The sequence below is a fragment of the Primulina huaijiensis genome, chromosome 2, assembly GCF_012295235.1.
Source record: "Primulina huaijiensis isolate GDHJ02 chromosome 2, ASM1229523v2, whole genome shotgun sequence".
Classification (NCBI taxonomy): domain Eukaryota; kingdom Viridiplantae; phylum Streptophyta; class Magnoliopsida; order Lamiales; family Gesneriaceae; genus Primulina; species Primulina huaijiensis.
In genome coordinates, this window is record NC_133307.1 from 22,066,505 (window position 1) to 22,082,330 (window position 15,826).

General features: G+C 33.4%; 1 protein-coding gene and 1 pseudogene across 6 annotated transcripts; both read left to right on the forward strand.

Moving 5' to 3' along the window:
* The first annotated feature begins 3,133 nt into the window (after nt 1-3,133).
* LOC140959993 (zinc-finger homeodomain protein 4-like) lies at nt 3,134-4,288 on the forward strand (annotated as a pseudogene).
* Nucleotides 4,289-6,984: 2,696 nt separating this feature from the next.
* Nucleotides 6,985-15,167, forward strand: LOC140970033 (auxin response factor 1-like). Of its 6 annotated transcripts, none has more exons than XM_073431589.1 (15): nt 6,985-7,236; nt 8,235-8,337; nt 9,374-9,489; nt 9,844-9,939; nt 10,067-10,123; nt 10,572-10,724; nt 10,814-10,898; nt 11,478-11,568; nt 11,643-11,807; nt 12,666-12,785; nt 12,896-12,971; nt 13,150-13,298; nt 13,395-13,863; nt 14,052-14,242; nt 14,561-15,167. In XM_073431589.1, exons 1-15 carry the CDS (start codon nt 7,189-7,191, stop codon nt 14,727-14,729), a joined length of 2,088 nt encoding a protein of 695 aa, XP_073287690.1. In that variant the 5' UTR covers nt 6,985-7,188; the 3' UTR covers nt 14,730-15,167. The 6 variants fall into 6 exon arrangements, with proteins under 6 accessions (XP_073287690.1, XP_073287684.1, XP_073287698.1 ...); XM_073431583.1 differs by having other exon boundaries at nt 6,987-7,236; nt 13,150-13,315; nt 13,397-13,863; XM_073431597.1 differs by having other exon boundaries at nt 6,988-7,236; nt 8,092-8,337; nt 13,150-13,315; nt 13,397-13,863.
* The last annotated feature ends 659 nt before the right edge of the window (nt 15,168-15,826 follow it).

Consider the following 15,826-nt stretch of genomic DNA (forward strand, 5'->3'; position numbering starts at 1 on the left):
ATACATTTAGAAGATAAAAAAATTAGATGACCTCTATGCATCCATTAAAGATGTAAGAGAAGCATCAACTCCGAACGTAGAAATGGCTGTTGATAAGCATATCAAATTTCAAGAATTTCTCAGTCGATATAAAATACAAAGATGCTCACTTCGCATTACGAAATGCTTTAATTGATCATTTGTGGGATTAATATAGTCATTCAAATGTTTGAAGTTATATTCTTATCATATTTGAAGTTGTATCTGTATTATGTTTGAATTTTTATTCATATTTTTCAATTAAATAATTTTCGTATATTAATTCATATTATATATAATTTAATTTATATTATATAATTAAATTATAAACTTAAATATTATTATTTAAATTTAAGTATAATATAATATTGATTATATAAAATAAACTGTAGTCATAATTTAAAATATATTAAATAAAATATAATAATTAATATATGGAAAATAAAAAAGAATATTTCGAGAATATTTTTTTTGGTGTTAGATTTGAAGTAAATGAGTTGGAAATGGATGTTGTATTTGATGCATAAATCGCATGATTTTAATGTAAAAATTTACATCAAAATAGATTTTATAATCAGAGAAAGCCTAAAGTATTTGGTGGCGGTAAAAACAACTGCAATGATGAATTTCCTCCTTTTACAAGTCTATTGGCAGAAGAAACAACCGAAAAAGGGCTCCTCGATTATTCTGTGACTGGAAATTCTTGCATGGACTCTGGTAAAAAGATAAATCAACTTGGGAATCAATTTGAGCCAACCCTAATATAAAAAATAAATAAAATAAGATTTGGTTTTAAAATTATATAATTATTCGGGATTTGTATGGTTTTCTCCATTTATGATATCGGGAGAAACATGCGAGTCTCTCGTAACCTTAACATATTTGTTGATATCGAATTCTGATAAACCAGATCCATTGTCATCACTACATGTAATCCATATGTAGCAAACACGTACATAATCAGTATAGATTGCAATATCTTTTCTCTGTTAGGTAAAGGTAATAATGAGCATAATATTATGTTCAATAAACAAAGGTTTTATCAATTTTATCATTTAATAAATTTTTAGAGAGAGATGAAATTAATTTCTTGGTCAAAGTTGGTCTTTATATTTGGTAGTTTTGCATTAATAACTTAACTATATGCATATCATGAATGACATTATGAGGCATGATACCAACCTCTCTAGGGGTAGGTCTTTTGTGAGACGATCTCACGAATCTTTATATGTGAGACGGGTCAATCCTACCGATGTTCACAATAAAAAATAATACTCTTAGCATAAAAAGTAAGGAAAAAACTTATGTGAGACGGTCTCACGGGTCGTATATCTTATTTGTGTCATACATGATTTCTCCCAACTAATTATAAAATTAGAATTGATCACTTGTGACGGATCGACTTGATCCATACATAGAAAAATAATATTTTCAGTATAAAAAATAATATTTTTTAATTAGTCTAATATACTAAAAGACATGTCTCACAAAATTACAAGCGAGACGGTCTCACAATAGTTTTAAGTTAAAACTAATTTCTTTGTTAAAAAAAAAACTTATTTATGCAAGTATTTACAAAGAAAATAACAAAACTATTCAGATTTTTTGTTCCATTCCAACGTATTTTGATGCTATGGTTTGTTTGTACCTAGTTTTAGGAAATATTTTCATTTCCCATAAATACAATCAAACATAATCATATATATATATATACATATATATATATATATATATATCAGAAATATATTTTTCATAATCTGTTATGTCCCTTGGCACAATTATTAATTTTATTTAAAATTTTCCATGCCATGAATAAGTGTAATATTGGTGCAATATCATATTTTAATCTAAGACATTGTACTAGCTCTCTTAGCTTTAAATATCAAATTGTAATTACCAGTCACATTTCGGTATTGCTTAATTAATATACACAACAGAAAATATTTTGTTAAAAATATTTGAAAAAACATATATCATAATCCACAGCTTAACTTTTGTATATACTCTAGAGATAAATTAGTCAAAAAATGTCAGAACAAAATGTAATGTTAACACCCGAACTTTTGTTTCGGGCAAACAATTAATTATTTGGCAAAAACTTGTGTGAGATAATCTCACGAGTCGTATTTTGTGAGACGGATCTCTTATTTGGGTTATCTATGAAAAAAAATATTATTTTTTATGCTAAAAGTATTACTTTTTAGTGTGAATATCGGTAGGGTTGACTCGTCTTACGGATAAAGATTCGTGAGACCGTCTCACAAGAGACCTACTCTAATTATTAATAGAAAAAATTATGGTTGAAAGATCTACAAAATGTGTTTCGTCTTGTAACTTACATGTTTCCATGTATATTGTAAAATTTGAGTATAGGCAGAGTAATGTGACGAAGATCGGACGACTGATTCCGATTTCTATAAAATTTTGAGACGTTGTCCAAATGTTTCAATACTCCGGCATAATATCATAAACTTTTGGGTCCTCAAATATTTCATTTAGGTTGGTAATTGTGTTTGATTTATTTATTTTATAAAACAAATACGTACCCTTTCGAATTTTAATTTAGTATTACATCCGAAAAATCGGGATATTTGGGGAAATAGACCTGGTCAACATTTTTTTAAAAAAAATAACCTCCCCATGTAGTGAACATTTCCAATCGAGCACTTTGTTGCGGAGAAATAATTATTTGTATTTAACTTTTGATTTATTTAAAATATTTAAATCGTATCATTATCATTTANTATATGTGGTTTTCTTTCCACCGTCGTCAACCCTGTCCGGCCCGGTGCTGTTATAAGTCCATGTATGGTCCTCGGTCATATTCACAGCTCAAACCAACCAGCAAATACCTCATTTTCACCATCTTTTTTCCGTCTCTCCTCTCTTCTTCATCCCAAGAAAATCCTCATTGTCTTTGGCTTAAATAGGCCAACTTCAAGGTCCCAAAGCATAAGTTGAGCTAGTGTCAGTATTTTAAAGCCAAAGTGCACACATTCTTCAGGTAAAACAGAGAGATTTCACCCTCTTGTCCATTATATTCCTTTTCAAGAAATAGAGATAGACAAAGTGTTGAAAGAGAGAGGTTGAGTATCATACTGAAATTTTCTTTTTCTTTTTGGTTTGGTCTTCTTAGCTAAAAAATACCCTGATGAAATTATGTTGAATTTCTCATTTCAGGCTAAGATTTTTCTCACTTCGCTTGCTTCCTTGGAATTTAATAAACTTATATATCTTCGCTGTTTTTCCAAGAATGGAACTTTGAACGAGTCACGGGGAACAATTTTTTTTGTGAGACGGAAGGATTTTCAAGAAATGTTCACAAGAACTATAATTAGTTCCCCTGGTATTGTAGCTTGTTTCTTCATTGTAGGCCCTCTAATTCCATCCTCTTTTGTTCTCCAAACAAGAAGGTTACGCAGACAAATTTGCACCAAACGTTGAGGAAAAAATGGAGCATCCAAGTCAAGAAGAGGCTATGCCAATTCCACTAAATAGCACATATGGCGGTCATGGACAAGGCCAAGCCCACATCATATATCATGACATGATCCCTTCTCCACTCTCTCAAATCCCCACAAATGTACCCTTCAAGAAAGCAATCAAGTACAAAGAATGCCTCAAGAGCCATGCAGCATCCATGGGAGGAAACGCATCGACGGGTGCGGAGAATTCATGCCCAACGGGCCGGGGAAGAAGGAACAATTGAAGCCCTCACTTGTTCAGCCTGCAGCTGCCACAGAAACTTCCACAGAAAAGAAATCCAAGAGGAACCATCTTTTCACGATCCCAATAGTCGCTACCACCACAATGTCACAAATCCAAGCACAATCATTGGGAGAAAAATATTCCTGAGGCCCCATCAAATGTTCACGTGCTCTTGCAATATGGAATCTCAAGATGAAGGCGATGGCCACGGCAGTGCTAGTGGGGTGTTCGCGGCGAAGAACTCGCTTCTGTTGGTGAAGAAAAGATTCAGGACAAAGTTCACTCAAGAACAGAAGGATAAATTGTTCGTGTTTGCAGAAAAGTTGGTTGGAAAATGCACAAGCAAGAAGGTTTGGTGCAACAGTTCTGCCGGGAGATTGGCGTCAACAGAAGAGCACTCAAGGTTTGGATGCACAATAACAAGAAAAGTTTTGCCAAGAAATATAATCCCATGTTCGATTCTTAGGCAAACCAAGTTTATCTGGGATGTCTTTTCCCCTTTAACTAAAATATTTTTTATGGGATGTCTTAGATTCGAAATTTTGCATCATTGGATCTACCTTGATAATTAGCTTTCTAAATAAAAGCTGACTTTAGATTTTGGTTGAGTCGGCTTGGTAGAAACTGAATTGTTTGTCTAGTTATATCAAATTTATTGCACAATGTATTAATTAACACGGGCCAGGAATACGACTCTACTCGGACTAGAATTTTAAACTCGAAAATCCTTTAATATTTTAAATTGATCTACCCGGGCTACTATCAAATTTATCCAAAATTATACAAAATTATTTGTAGTCTTATATAGTAGAGGGGGTTTAAATCAATTATCCTCTTTCTCTCATTATTTTATAAGGCGGCTACGGTTTACTCATAAATACACTTCCTTTTTGTTCATTCATGCATTCACAATATATTTTATAAGGCGGCTAAGGTTTACTTATAAATGTCAGAAATTCTTCCGACACCTATTCACTGGTTATTCAATTATATGGAAAACTGGCTCAGGTCCTGAGTCACAGTGAAGGGAAGATCTAGCTGGAAAAGGTTGTCACGTATACCTTAACTTTTTCCGATGATATCGGAATTTTTTCTTACAATATTGCGTTGAAATGATATGTTCGCTAGGTATTTATATATACCACATCCTCTCATTTTTCAGCGATTTTCATATTTTTCGTCAGTATGTTAGATATATCTAACTAGTATATTTATGGATGTGTTGTAGTATATTTTCAAGAACTCTATCCAACCGTCCAGGAATAAAGAACTAGAGCGTGAAGACATTAACAGGTGGCCCTACTATAGACAGTTCAACACATAATGATGAGTTTGAGCTATGATATACGTTAAGATTGAGATTTAGATCTAACTAACACAAAAGCTAACTCAAGGAGTGATGATTGTACAAATCCATATAAGCAACCCCAAAAACTCTTTTCAACCGATGTAGGACATCTTAATATCTTGAATGTTTCAAAAAAAAAAAAATTGTAACAAACTTTTTGTTATCAATTTTGAAGGCAAAAACTTGTGTGAGACGATCTCACGGGTCGTATTTTGTGAGACATATCTCTTATTTGGGCCATCCATGAAAAAGTATTACTTTTTATACTAAGAATATTACTTTTTAGGGGGGTGTATTTAATGTAAAAGATTTATTGACTTTTAATGACTTTTGTAGATTTTAAAAGTCTAGATATATTTAATTAAAACTTTTACATATTCTATAGAAGTCTAGTGATATTCAAAATAGACTTTCATAGAGTTTTAAAAAGTCAAGTGGTATTCAACATTGACTTTTAAAAACTCTATAAAAGTCTATAGGTATTCAAAATTTCAATAAACTTCTAATAACTTCATGGAATTAATTAACATACAAACATTAAAGTATAAGGTACAACTATAAATTGTCAAAAATTGTATTTGGTTCAACCCAAAGATTCGGATGGATTTTTAAAACTTCTAAATCATACACAAGCTATTTATTCTCTCTCTGTCGCTTCACATCACATCTCTTCATATCTTCACTCCTCTCATCTATCTCTATCACTCTCTCAAATTTTCGAAGTGTATCTCTATATATATTTTCATCTTTGCTTTTCAAATTTTTCATTTTTTGGCTGATTGTTCATTTAATAATTTTTTATTTTAATATCATAGGAAATTTTTAATTCTAGAATTGATTTTGTGATTTTTAATTTATGATTTATTCAAATTAATGTAATATTCAATACTAATAAAAGATGATCCAAAAAAATGTAGCTTAATTCTTAATAATCGAATAGCCTCGCAACAACCATGATTTTTTTTTAATTTTTTTAGCATTTTCAATTAATATGTAAGCTATGATATTTTTATACAAAATTATATCCATACAATGCTAAATAATATTCTTTTCAAATGTATATTATCATTTCAAAAACAAGATTACAGATTAATCAATTGATGTATTTTAAAAAACATACAAACATGCATACAAGCCCACATATATACACATGTAAGGATTAAATGATTTAACTTTTAAATAAGTAAATTTATTTATTAATATAAATATTGAAAAACTATTTCAAAAACTGGATATGTTATATGTGTCAATTAATTATTGGTTCAAAGAAATTAATGAAAAAAATATGTTATAATTAAGTACAAAATTTATAAAATTCTAAAAAAAAATTCACAAAAGTCTATAAAAATTTTGCAAAAAAAGTCTACATGAATCCATATAAATCTGTTTATAATTATGTGAGATTCTGTAAAAGTCAATAAAAATCTATCAAATACATAAAAGTCTATCATTTGAAAAAGTCATTAAAAGTCATCAAAACTCTGAATTGACTACATCCTACTTATTGTGAATATCGATAGGATTAAACCGTATCACAGATAAAGATTCGTAAGATCGTCTCACAATAGACCTACTCCAATTTGGATAATAATTTTCTGAATTTTGTCTTATAATAATGATTATAATTATATTTGCATTGAATAGTATATATTATGTTCTTGTAGCTATATTTTTTGTTCGTTTGTCTCAATATTCGATAAGCGGCAAAAGCAATAAATAATATAACAAAATAAAATCGACGTCAGTATTTTATTTTCAAAAAATTAATATTTTTAATATGTGAAGAAAAAATCTGAAAAATCATTTATATGGGGCAATATTTATGGAAATGAAATTAGGTAGGGGAAAATAAATTTCCAGCAGTATAAATAAAAGAAGTCAAAGTTGAGCATAAAAAAATATAAAATAGTGGAGTATAAAATTATAGAGAGAGAAATTCGAAAGTGTTGTCGGCTTCGACCAGGCAAAGACCATCGTCCCTCTTTCTCTCTAGCTTTTCCAGTTTTCTTTTTCTGCATAAAAATAGTTGAAAAGTTCATTCATATCAGCTGAAAAGCTTCTAATTCGGAGCTAGCAAGTTCTGTGGAAGGGAAGCTTGCGGTCATGGTTGGGGGATGATTGTGGAATCCGTTCAATTTTTTAGGTTTGCGGGCAAAACCTTGGTAGAAACCATAGCTCCAATAATGGCATGTGATTTGAGTTTTTCGTTTGATGTTGGGTTTTATTTTTTGCTTAGATTAATTGTGTCCATCCTGTAGTTTCATTCATAGGTAGAGCGTTCAGAGATTTGTGTGAATTTGTTGAAATATCATGTTGATGTAGGTTTGGGTTGTATTGATACTCAGGGACATGAAGATCTGGACTGTTTATCGTTTAGATCTGTGTATCATGTTTTTGTGTTTGATAAAAGAATCCTTTGAATTGTAGGCTGTATTGTTGTGTATTTGTCTTTCTTCAAGCTCGATTCGTGAAATCGCGGCTGAGTTTACATTTTTTTGTCTTGAAAAGAAGTTGATTTTTTGGTTCAATGAATTCCAATTGTCTATTCATCTCTAAACTCTTCATTCCATCCATGGTGGCAAAAATAATTTTTTTAATAATTGTCTTACATCTTTAAGCTCTGCGTTCTGTCTGTGTTGACAAAATTGATATTAATTTGGAGAAAAAAAATGTCCATGTAGCATTACAACCTCAATCTGCCCGGCCGTCCTTTTTTTTTTTGTGCAGATGCAGTTTCTGGTTGTGGAGGTTCTTCACGGATCTTGATCCGATATGTGATAGTTATGATTAAGTTTATTGGTTTTATTATAGAATGAGTGGTTGATTAGGTCGTGAACTAAATATAGAACATTAGCAGAAGCTTTGACTGATTTAATTTAGAAAATTTAATTAAAGGTTCTTCCATAACATAGGTCATAAAGGTAATATCTTTATGACAAACTCGAACGGTTCATACCCTTTTTGTGATCTTCATGTGAGAACTTGAGGATAAAGGCAAACCTTTTACTGATTTTCAGGTAAAAAAAGCAGAGGCTTGAGCGTGATTAAGGCATTTACCATTCTGGCATATGGATTACTTGTAGATTTAGCTAGTATTTTATTACAATTGGATATAATACTGGCATTTGTTCAGATTAAATTTTGAGCTTATTCATTGAAGCGAGTTGATCAATTTTTCGGGCTAATCACCGATCCAAAAAATAGAGCTGGTTTTCTCATGGCAAATCTCTCCGAAAATCATTTTGCCGGGGGCCCTCCACCAGGTTTGAGTTATTACACTTGCACTTTTGGAAGTGTATTATTTTTTAGGTGCTTCGTCATTTCTTTACCTGCCGACCCTCAATTTTTTTTATATGTGCATTCAGACGGCATAACTACTAGGTGTGTCGTGCAAATTTATTTGGTGTGTTCTTTTGATTATTTCTTTCTGCAAATTATCTTGTGAATTATGATCCTTTGAGTTGATAAATATGACGTGAATCTGATCAGAGAACCTCGGCGATTTCAGTTCCATCTTTTCTAATCTGCATTGTTTGAGCGCTCTCTAAGAATATTTGCTTTTCCAATTTTGTCAATAAGAAATAAGATTTTTATCTTAGTCAAGATCTATCACTTGTGCAAAGTTATTAAAACCAAGAAGGTGTGCACTGTGCACCTAGGATCAAAACTCGGGACGCCTAGCCCTTGCGTGTTGGCACAGCTTTTTCTTCCATTAAGCATATGGCTTAACCATGATCCCCTAACTTTGGTGCCTTTTAAAGGCGCGAGACTCTTTATAAGTGTGGCTAAAGTATTGGAAAATCAATATTTTAAGGCCAAAAGCTAGATAATAATGATTCGTTATCGCCAATAAATAATCATATATCTGTTTTATTTTCATTTCAATACTTTGTAAATTATAGATTTGGTTTTATTCATGAAATGATCTTTAGATATTTAGGATGCTTTACTTGTAATGAGGCTTGTGTCTTGCTGTGTCATTTACGCCTAGCTCTAAGACACACGTCTAATAAGTATGGTCTGTAAATGGTAAATCATGTTCCCAAAATCTACAAATAGATTTACCATAAAGAAGGGGATGGATGGTGTATAGCTTCATAGATTCCACATTTTATTTGTGTAGATGCAGGTTTTTCCTGGTATTATGATCATAGTTTCCTCGTTTTCCTTGAAAAGAGAATATTCCAGGAAGTGTCTCCTATTTGGGGGTGTTGTTTAATGTGTCCAAGCGGGTTATTTTACTTTTTGCCTTTTCAATTTTTTCCCTTACTTTTGTTATGACCTGGTGTTCTATTACAGGAGGCCCAACTGATGCTTTATACAGAGAATTATGGCATGCCTGTGCTGGACCCCTTGTTACCCTTCCATGTAAAGGGGAACGAGTTTACTACTTTCCTCAAGGTCACATGGAACAGGTTGGACTGTTTCTGTTTATCCATTCCCAGATCTGTTCTTTAAATTGCTAATCTAGTGTCCTGCTATATTGTAATGGTCGGGATTCCTATTGTTCTTCTCTTGTCTTGACAGTATTGTTTCAAGCAAGGGTCTTTATGACATTTGTTGTCAACTTGATACCTTTTTTGACTTAGATGTGATATGACTTCTCAGATCCTGTTTGATATTTCTTTTTCTCACTTGTCAAGTTTCATGAAGAGTTGACACCAGTTTCTTTATCGATAGAAATTTTAACATCTTTCATTTATAAGTATTTTACCATGTAGTCCTGGAGTTTTTGGTCAGTCATTTACTGATACTGCGTTATCATCTAGCTTGAAGCATCCACACATCAGGGTTTGGACCAGCAACTTCCTATATTCAACTTACCCAGTAAAATACTTTGCAAAGTGATGAATGTCACACTGCAGGTAAGTAAATGAAATCTTTAGTGTGAGAATTTGGAGTTTGTTTCCCAAAGTTGCTTCTGGTGCCAAATATTTCAAAATAATCTCCCTCTTGTATTTTTGTTGTTAACTTGCTCATCTTGAATTGTAGGCTGAGCAAGAGACGGATGAGGTGTATGCACAAATAACGCTGATGCCTGAACAAGATGTAGATTCTGTTTCTCTTACTAAATATTCTTTTGATCTGAACAGTTATTACTATTTTGAAGTTTTCTAAATGGAGCTAGTGACTGGCAACACTATTTCTAGATTTAGTTCAGTCATGTGGAGTTGAAACCAATAGGATTTTTCACTTTTTAACAACATATTAAATTAATATTAGTTGGTCCCTATTTACACCTGGCAAAAACAATTTTAATTTTTTGGAATAATTTTATTTATGGTTCCTTTTTTCTTGAGAGGTCAACGGAAACATTTACAGCCTGTTTCACAATTTAGTTTGGTTTTCATATAATTAAGGTAAATTATATCCTTCAAATGCCACTGATTCTCTTTCAATCTAAGCATGCTAGGCAGGGATTCCTGCGCACACAATCCTCGCGCTTTAGCTTTCACAAATATCTAATTCTTATTATTTTGTTCTGTGGATGGATCAGGAAAATGAGATAACAAGTCCTGATCCTTCTCTACCAGAGCCTCAACGGAGCACTGTCCATTCATTTTGCAAGACTCTTACTGCTTCTGACACCAGCACGCATGGAGGGTTTTCTGTTTTACGTAGGCATGCAGATGAGTGCTTACCTCCATTGGTAATAGTCTGTCTTCTTTAGCTTTACTCGGCCTCTAGTACTCTGTTTATCTCCTGGCAAGGTTTTGAAGGTGCACTTTCTAATTGTAGGATATGTCTCGGCAACCACCCTGGCAGGAGTTGGTGGCTTCTGACCTTCATAGAAATGAGTGGCATTTCCGTCACATTTTCAGAGGTTAGAAATTTACTGGTTCAAAGCTGAATGTAATTTTAGTCTTGCTAATTTGTTGCAGAAGTCACCTTGTTACATCATATTGCATGTGTGCAACAAACATGTTGGCCAGAATCCATGCATGCTACCCATGGAATATTCGGTGTACTCATCCATTGTTTATTTCTTGGAGAATGAATGTTAAATGAAGTACTGCAACTTAAAGCAACCTCCTGAAAATCAGCTGTTCAGTATTTTTTCCCCGATCATCATTATGTTATGTTGCGGGGCCACAGTGATCCATGGTTATAGGAAACGTGAACAGCTCGTGTTTCATTCCCCAACATCTAGAATAAAAACGTAGCTTATTTTGGAGCTTTAGATTAATGTAAGACAAGATTGTTTATTGTGTTGTCTTCTAAAGATACAGTTGTTAAGTGATGTGAACACTATTAGTCTAAAATGAGGGAACATATTGAAGTTAATCTGATAATTTAGGAAATATCGCATTGTTCGAGAGCATTAGAAGGGAAATAGGGGCCATTCAATTCATGATGGTACAGTTTCTAATTTGAATCTCTTTTGGATTGACATTTTTCTCAGGTCAACCTAGGCGTCACTTATTGACCACTGGGTGGAGTGTCTTTGTTAGTGCAAAAAAGTTGGTTGCTGGAGATGCTTTCATTTTCTTAAGGTATGATGTGAAACTGACATTGATCTTTATAACAGAATTGTTTTGCTTAAATTACAATTCATTAAACTTTGCAGAGGAGAAAATGGGGAGCTTCGAGTTGGAGTCCGTAGGCTCATGAGACAGCTAAATAAGATGCTATCATCTGTTATATCAAGTCATAGTATGCATCTGGGGGTTCTTGCGACTGCATCACATGCCATCTCTACAGGGACACTTTTTTCAGTTTTTTATAAACCAAGGTTCTTTCCTACTTTTCTGGTTTGGATCTTGCATCAATCAGTATCAGTTAGATTTTCCCATTATAGTTGCATAAAATATTATGTTGTATCAACCATTCTTGTGAACTATCAAGTTCAGTTATAACATCTGTGAGCATTGTGATCTATTTTTCTGCCGAACCATTCTTTTGCTGGACATGAATTGGTGTGTTTAGCATGCTTTACAGTTTCTATGTAGTTGTATGTTTCAGGATTCTAACCTTATACCTGTAACCTGGCGTCAATTCAAGAGAAGATTTTGATTTTTCATATCTAATTTTATGGCACTCTCTTGCGAAATGCCAAATGTGATTTGTTTATAAAGTCTGTGGCGGTATGATGGTCTATTCTTTTGTTGAGCCATTCTTTCCCAGGTCATGAATTGGCTGTGTGTTTGACATGTTTTACTTTCTAGTTTCTACGTAGTTCTAAATTTAGGTCTCTAGGCCTTATACACATGAGCTAATGCAAGAGAAGATCTTAGATTATTTGTAAATAGTTATGTTCCACATCCTTGTGAATTCTCAAGTCTGATTTAGTTATAAAATCTATGAACGATGTTCTATTCTCCTGTTGAACCATTCTTTCCCTGGGCATTTGTTTAACATGCTTTACATGTTTTATGTATTTCAAGCCACTAGACCTTATACGTGTGAATTAATTATGGTAAGATTTTATTTTATTGTAACTAATGATATTGCGGGCTTGATCAGTTATTATAAATTAGCTAGGCAACTACTTGTGGTGGCTGTCTTGTTTGTTTATAGAATCCAATTTCTCGTTGTTCTGATGGTTGTTTGGAAGAATTAACTGTATTGAACTCCACCCATTTGTGTCCAGAACTAGTCGATCAGAATTCGTTGTAAGTTTAAACAAGTATCTTGAAGCTCGAAGTCACAAACTGTCTGTTGGGATGAGGTTTAAGATGAAATTTGAGGGCGAAGAGGTTCCAGAAAGAAGGTAGGTAGTTTTTTTGCTATAAAATGTGTTTTGGTTGTTGATCAGTTCTAAGCTAAACTATTTTTTCAGAATCATTTTAGTATAATCACTATAAACGCATGTTCATACAGGTTCAGTGGGACTATTGTTGGTGTTGGGGATAATCCTTCATCCAGGTGGCCTGATTCAGAATGGAGATCATTAAAGGTAAACTATATTCATATGTGGATCTTTCTTCACACAGGCTTTTTTATATTTTATCCTTCCCGTAACAAATTTTTTGGGTTCCCTACACAGATAAATTGATCTTCTTACTAAAAGGAAGTTGGGAATTTGGATGATGACAAGTATTTTAGTTACATGATTATTTATTTCATGCATCCAGGTACAGTGGGATGAACCCTCCCCAATTTTGCGTCCAGACAGAGTTTCACCTTGGGAGATAGAGCCACTTGTTGCATCAACTCTTCCAAACTCACAGGCTCAGCAAAGAAACAAGCGTGCCCGACCACCTGTCCTACCTTCACCTATACAAGATCTTTCTTCACGTGGTATTGTTTATTTCCATGATGATGCAAATAACATTTTTCTTTTTTTTTGCCGCATGTCAAAAAACAATGTGTTTCTGATAGGTATTTGGAAATCACAATCAGACCCCCCTCCATCATTTACTTGCCATGATCCATTGCGTGGACCAGATCTCTATCAATCACCTAAACTTAGCTCTGTCACCAAAATCAGCACTCCAAGTTACACTGAAAATTTGCTGCCCCTTTCAAGCAATTCAATATACCAATCCAATATAGAAACTGCAGCCGAGTCAGTCACTCCTGCGAGTGACAAAAGACATGGTAATGGCTACAGGCTGTTTGGAATTGAATTGGTTGACCATTCAACAGTTGAATCCACTTCGTTAGCAATCCTGACTGGAACAGCTGTTGAGGACTCTCATGTTCCCTTGGATATTGAATCTGAACAACAATCAGAGCCATTGGATCGGAATCATTCCAATTTTCCCTCGTTGATTTATGATCCTGACAAGTCATGTCTGATATCTCCCCATGAGCCTCAGAACAGGCAAATTAGAAGCTGCACCAAGGTACCTCCATTTTCAGTGCATGTTGCTTTCTTTCAATAACACTTGACCATCTAATGGGAACATTCCCTCCTTTCCCGTGTGTTAAATGGATTCCTTTGATTCTGGAAAACTTTGTTTTTATTTTTCTTTTAGCTTAGATGTTCATAAATGGTCAATAGGCAATTGATTTGCATATACGAATCATTTAGGTTCACATGCAAGGCATTGCAGTTGGAAGGGCTGTAGATTTGACCAGATTTGATAGTTACGAGGATCTACTTAAGAAATTTGAAGAGATGTTTGAAATCGTAGGGGAACTCACTGGTTCAGAGAAGAAATGGCAAGTGGTATATACCGATGATGAGGATGACATGATGATGGTTGGAGACGATCCATGGCAGTTGAGTAAAATTTGCTGTTCCCATCACATTTACCTGCATGTTATGTATCATCATTCCTGATTATACATTCTCAACTTTATGAGTAGACTACCCATGAATGGTGGATGTTAATGTGTTGCTGTTGATGGGATGGTCTTTAACATTTTAGGCTGCAAATACCGGTCATCAGTCAGCACATACAGCTTCACTGATATTCACCATTGCCTTTCAAGCTTAAGTTATTCTTATATCTCGGATGCTGAGAGCATCTGAATGAATATATTGGAACTATGCTTCTTGAAATGCTAATATCACACTTAATTTTTGCATCGTCCCAGTGAATTCTGCACCATGGTGAAGAAAATATATATATATACAGCCGAGGAAGCCAAAAGACTATCGCCCAAGATAAAGCATCTTCTCACTGAGGTTAAATCTTCCAAGCTCCTTTCAGATGCGTCTATTGGTGCTGAAGAACAATCATCAACCATGGGATCGGCATACTGATGAGTTCCTTACTATCTTTAAGCTTCAAGAATGTTGAAAAATGCACTAGTGAAGTTGGAGTCGACAAATGACTTGCGAAGTTTTATTCCAGCTGCCAAATGAGCTATACGTGATAGATTGACAATCATCACATATGGTTGGCGTTTGCAGGATATGGTAGTGAGGCAAAATTTGCTGTTATTTTTTCTTAAATTCTTTTAGAGTGGCTTCATAAAGTTAAGGTTTCTGATCTGGTATTCTTGTATTATTATTGTGTTTGTTGTGGGGAATCTTGTGGTGCATGCTTTTTTTTTTTCCTGATCCCGTTAAGGCTCAGATTTCTTCAGGATTAGTTCTTGACTTTCGTAATTTTTTTGGGTTTTTGGCTATGAGATTCTTTTTATGTCAGCAGACTATTTTGTATATAAATAAATACAGATTCTGTTATTGTCTTTTCCATTTTTTCAGTCTATTACCTCGTGGGATTTATTTATCTTCACTGGTTTTCATGTAAATTTCATGTCACATTTTCTACGCTTGGGCAATTTATTTTACGGACGGAAATTATTTTTTGTGGGAATTATTACATGATTTTCACTGCATCGAGTCTATGGCATTGATAATGAATACATTGGAAAATTTGAGTTTGGTATGTTTAACCGGTTCTCTTCTCTTCTCTTCTCTGTGCAAGAAGATTAGATAGCATAAAGTTTTTGCTGCTCATTCCTTTGGATTGTCTTGACGAGCATAATTAATTTCGTATTTTATTTCGAAACACACCGTACTTTTGTGGGTTACACTTTTCTCCTTGACCTCTTACAATTGCTTTGTTATTACTTCCTGCTTATTAAATGCTACTTAGCATTTTTGGGCTAATTATTTTTAATTTAAAATAAATTATTATTTACAGAGGAAAAATAATTGTCTCATTTTTTAAAGCAAAAAGAATGAGTGATTGATCGTTTTATGTGTTCCAGAAATGACAAAAATTTGTGTAAGAACTGAGACGGTCTCACGGATAGTATTTTGTGATATTTTATTTGAGTTAAATATGAAAAAATATTATTTTTTATGCTAAGAGTATTATTTTTTTATCGTGAATATCGGTAGGGTTGATC

Bases quoted from the DNA above. Each gene is read 5' to 3' on its own strand.
- LOC140970033 (XM_073431583.1), top strand. From the start codon at position 7,189: ATGATTGTGGAATCCGTTCAATTTTTTAGGTTTGCGGGCAAAACCTTG. The intron at 9,940-10,066 runs GTAAGTAAATGA...CTTGAATTGTAG, and splicing joins TGATGAATGTCACACTGCAG to GCTGAGCAAGAGACGGATGA. The intron at 14,243-14,560 runs GTTGAGTAAAAT...GCATCGTCCCAG, and splicing joins GTTGGAGACGATCCATGGCA to TGAATTCTGCACCATGGTGA.